The 4,191-nt window shown below is 28.7% G+C and overlaps 2 protein-coding genes across 4 annotated transcripts; one reads left to right on the top strand and one right to left on the bottom strand.

Annotated features, from left to right (window-relative positions):
• Positions 1-946: 946 nt before the first annotated feature.
• Positions 947-1,758, bottom strand: LOC108686010 (DNA-directed RNA polymerases I, II, and III subunit RPABC4-like). Of its 2 annotated transcripts, XM_018191043.1 has the most exons (3): positions 1,534-1,740; positions 1,129-1,221; positions 947-1,022 (listed from the first exon to the last, which is right to left on the bottom strand). In XM_018191043.1, the coding sequence occupies exons 1-3, from the start codon at positions 1,589-1,591 to the stop codon at positions 1,000-1,002; spliced, it is 174 nt and encodes a 57-aa protein (XP_018046532.1). In that variant the 5' UTR covers positions 1,592-1,740; the 3' UTR covers positions 947-999. The 2 variants fall into 2 exon arrangements, with proteins under 2 accessions (XP_018046532.1, XP_018046531.1); XM_018191042.1 differs by lacking the exon at positions 947-1,022 and having other exon boundaries at positions 1,061-1,221; positions 1,534-1,758.
• Positions 1,759-2,097: 339 nt separating this feature from the next.
• LOC108686011 (DNA-directed RNA polymerases I, II, and III subunit RPABC4-like) lies at positions 2,098-2,977 on the top strand. 2 transcript variants are annotated; one of them, XM_018191047.1, is made up of 3 exons: positions 2,101-2,315; positions 2,631-2,723; positions 2,840-2,977. In XM_018191047.1, the coding sequence occupies exons 1-3, from the start codon at positions 2,258-2,260 to the stop codon at positions 2,860-2,862; spliced, it is 174 nt and encodes a 57-aa protein (XP_018046536.1). In that variant the 5' UTR covers positions 2,101-2,257; the 3' UTR covers positions 2,863-2,977. The 2 variants fall into 2 exon arrangements, with proteins under 2 accessions (XP_018046535.1, XP_018046536.1); XM_018191046.1 differs by lacking the exon at positions 2,840-2,977 and having other exon boundaries at positions 2,098-2,315; positions 2,631-2,779.
• The last annotated feature ends 1,214 nt before the right edge of the window (positions 2,978-4,191 follow it).

A 4,191-nucleotide genomic window follows, 5' to 3' on the forward strand; every position in this document is an offset into this window, starting at 1 on the left:
TAGATAATTTATTTAAATTAGATAAAAGGAGAGTACTTAAAATTTAAATAAAATAATTATATATTTTTTCTAAATGAATTACATATATTCTCTAAAGATCTTAGCAAAAATAAATTTGTATAAAATTTTAAAACTTGTTAATGATTTTTAACTTGTTAAAATTAGACAAAAGAAAAGTTACTTAAAAATTACTTTGAAATTTATGCAAAAAAAATTACTTTAAAATTTTGTACTAATTTTGAATTAATTTTTGCTAAGATCTTTTTTAGAGAACATATATAATTATTTGAGAAAATATATGTATAATTGTTTTATATCTAATTAAATAATAGGTTCAAAATTTTATGATTACAAAAATTATATTTTCAAAATTGCACCATTATTTTTCAGCAAACTGCATACGTTTATGTAGCAATTATTTTTTAAAGTAATGATTATTTCTTTACTATGTTCTAATTTGGATTTTTAATTTATTTGTTAGAATAACATAGCGACATTGCAGAATAGCTTCACTGTTGCGCATCAGGTCGGTGATAAATCAACATTTATTGGGGTAACGGATATGATAATTTTATTAGTGTATTATGTATATACCTGAATATAAATATGTATGGATTTAATTACAATATGCGGACAAATATATGTATAGCATTGCATACATCTGTTTCCTTAAAATAAAAAAGTTAAAACTGATTAGGATAAATTTTGTTATGTATGTCTAATTCTTTGGCGAATTTTAAATCCATCAAATTTTTAAAGATTAGCGTTAGAAAATATAGAAATTTTAGGAAACGAAATTTAAAGTTGAAATTAAGCAGGATAATATAACAAAATATAAATTTATAACAAGAACATTGATTTTTTTATTTGCACAATTATAAACTTATGTTACAACATATTACTTTATTAAAAATTAAATAATCCTTATATGTGAAATAAATATTTTAACAAGTGTAAAGAAAAAATAATGCTGCTTTCCGTCCTTTGCTGCTCATGTACTTATCGTGCATCAAATACAACAACTGAAAGCAAGATTATGAAATATAATTAAGAAAAATTTCTAGAAATTCGATTTTGCTTGATTAAAAAATGTCAATCGTGTTAAGTCGAAAACATTAAAAAACATACGTCTTTTTGTACGCTTCTTGTACATGATTCTATATCCACATTCTCTACATCGAATTGCATCTTTGGCACGAATCTCGTTATCGTGATGACATTCTGAAATAATGAGTTAAAAATTTGATTAATGATGTAAATTAGGTAAAAGAATGAAAATAGTTTTTCGTTACAATTTATCTTAATAACTACTACATGTATCAAAATTGTTCGACAAAATTAGAAAGTGCTTTAAAATGTAATTTATCAATTTCCATAAACAATTGATATAGTTTATAAAATATTAAAGTCTTAAAACTTTTTAAATAAACATATAAATGTGAATAATTTAAATGAAAATTGGCAAGCAATGATATTAAGAGATTATTTACTAAAATGTAAGGTTAGAAATAGTTATCACATGCGTGTCCTTACCTCCACAAATGTATACCATAGCTTGTTTCGGGATAGATTCAGATTTACCAGACTCCATTTTAATACTGTTGTGACATAATAAACAAATTGATTTTTTAGTTACAATAAATCTTCGTTATCATAGAATACGTGTTGTTAGCAATGAAATTGCAGTACGATCAAATATGACGCAGTTAGAAAACTGACTTTAATCGACTAGGACCGACTATCGATTGGGAACTTTTATTGTAGTATCGCGCGCCCTCGACAGAAAAAACTTGAGAGTGGTAGAACATGAGTCTTTAGCATTGTTCGTTTTGTCTCTCGGGAGCTGCTCAGATCGCTCCGAATGAAATCAGTGTACTTGAAATGTAGGATTCACACTACGTACGACATTCGTCATGTACGACGACCTGTATTCATCGTAACAATGATCATCGTACGTAATGTGAATCCTATATTTCAAGTTGGTCATTCAGAATGATCCCGTGCAGCTCAAAACGAACAATACTATTAAATCTGCGAGCGCGCGATCTTACAATAAAAGTTCCCAATCGATAGTCGGTAAGTCGGTCCTAGTCGGTCAAAGTCGGTCTTTTAATTACGTCGTTTGGTCGTGTTGCAATTTCATTGACAACAGGACAGTGTGTATTGTGTGATAAGGAAAATTATTGTAACCAAAAAATCCAATATTATATCAGTTTATTATATATATATATATATATATATCACCATCAGTGTTAAAATGGAGTCTGGTAAATCTGAATCTACTCCAAAACAAGCTATGGTATATATTTGTGGAGGTAAGGACACGCATGTGATGACTATTTCTAACCTCACATTTTAGTAAATAACCTCTTAATATCATTGCTTGCCAATTTTCATTTAAATTATTCACATTTATATGTTTATTTAAAAAGTTTTAAGATTTTAATATTTTATAAACTATATCAATTGTTTATGGAAATCGATAAATTATATTTTAAAGCGCTTTCTAAGTAGAGAAATTTTGTCAAACATGATATATGTAATAATTATTAAGATTAAATTGTAACAAAAAACTATTTTCGTTTTTTTATCTTATTTATCGTTAATCAAGTTTTAACGCATTATTTCAGAATGTCATCATGATAACGAGATTCGTGCCAAAGATGCAATTCGATGCAGAGAATGTGGATATAGAATCATGTATAAGAAGCGTACAAAAAGACGTATGTTTTTTAATATTTTTGACTTAACACGACTGATATTTTTTATACAAATATAATCAAGCAAAATTGAATTTCTAGAAATTTTTCTTAATTATATTCCATAATCTTGCTTTCAGTTGTTGTATTCGATGCACGATAAGTACATGAGCAGCAGACGATGGAAAGTAGCATTATTTTTTCTGTACACCTGTTAAAATATTTATTTCATATATAAGGATTATTTAACTTTTAATAAAGCAATGTGCAGCATTTTTTACCGGAAATTAACTTTATTCCTATCCTACATTATTTTCCACGCCTAAAGTTGTACTGTTGTTCCTGCAAGATCATTATATAAAGACGCGTATTATCACGAATCTCTTCGTACAATTTGCATTAGAATCCCTAGATCCGATGGACATTCCATCTAATAGAATTTGTTTCATGCGTATTGATTCAGATTATATAATATACAAAATGTTTTAAGCAATATTCCTTTTATTTACAATAAATAAAAATTACATTCTCATCAATATAATTCAACAGAATTCACAGAGGAAGAGAAATGACGGTGACACTGGCAAAACAAGTTGGCGTTATTACCATAAATCCCATTGTCACTTTCTCAAGTATACGCTTATAAAATTTTCACTCCGGTCCCATTGTCTGATATATACATGTATATGAGCGTAAACGTTCGATATACAGTATGGTTTTAATTAAAGATTTCATGACAAAGTTCTTGAACTAGAGATAGCTTGTCGATGCAACTGGAGCTCGTAAAGCACATAATATAATATATTTGCGCGAGCACAAAGAGACGGGGTATATTCTTTACCCGTTTTCTCTCTCTCTCTCTCTCTCTCTCTCTTTCTTTTTTTCTATCCCATGAAAAAACATTTATAAAATCTTAAAGATCCTATAATACATACAAAATACTATAGCGCCAGGTGTTTGTAAGTGTCACCGTTCGCACGCTGCGCGTATACAAAATTTAAATTATCCATAAAGATATGGAGCGGAGCGGAGTCTTTATTTTTTCTACGGAAACACCGCAAAAATTCGGACGACCAAATAGTCGATTTTTGTCTCCGTAAAATGTAAATCGGTGTAAAATCATCTAGAAATTCGTACAAGCTCGATTTTTTCTTTCTATTCCCATTCATTGTCCGCAAATCTAATACTGAGTCTGGAAGAAGCCAAGCCAAGCCAACCGTTTTTTGTGAAAATCGTAGACGCACGGCTGTCAACAAAATAAATATGTCTCTGTTTCTTTTTTTTTTTGTTAGATACGCTTGTACTTTTACTTTAGGATATTAGTCAGGATATTCGCCATATGGTTCTTTTCGCACTTATCACAATACAGACTACTTAACCGAATATCGTAAATATTGTAAAAGTATGTCGAGTCGTCTTAACAAACATTTACCCGAATTATTAGACTGTATAGTGTATGTATATATATATATATATATATATGTCACACATA

Source organism: Atta colombica, unplaced genomic scaffold (assembly GCF_001594045.1).
Source record: "Atta colombica isolate Treedump-2 unplaced genomic scaffold, Acol1.0 scaffold163, whole genome shotgun sequence".
In the NCBI taxonomy this organism is placed as follows: Eukaryota; Metazoa; Arthropoda; class Insecta; order Hymenoptera; family Formicidae; genus Atta; species Atta colombica.

Coding starts and splice junctions, on each gene's coding strand:
- LOC108686010 (XM_018191042.1), bottom strand. CDS start 1,591: ATGGAGTCTGGTAAATCTGAATCTATCCCGAAACAAGCTATGGTATAC. Junction 1,222..1,533: donor TATGGTATACATTTGTGGAG/GTAAGGACACGC, acceptor TCATTATTTCAG/AATGTCATCACGATAACGAG.
- LOC108686011 (XM_018191046.1), top strand. CDS start 2,258: ATGGAGTCTGGTAAATCTGAATCTACTCCAAAACAAGCTATGGTATAT. Junction 2,316..2,630: donor TATGGTATATATTTGTGGAG/GTAAGGACACGC, acceptor GCATTATTTCAG/AATGTCATCATGATAACGAG.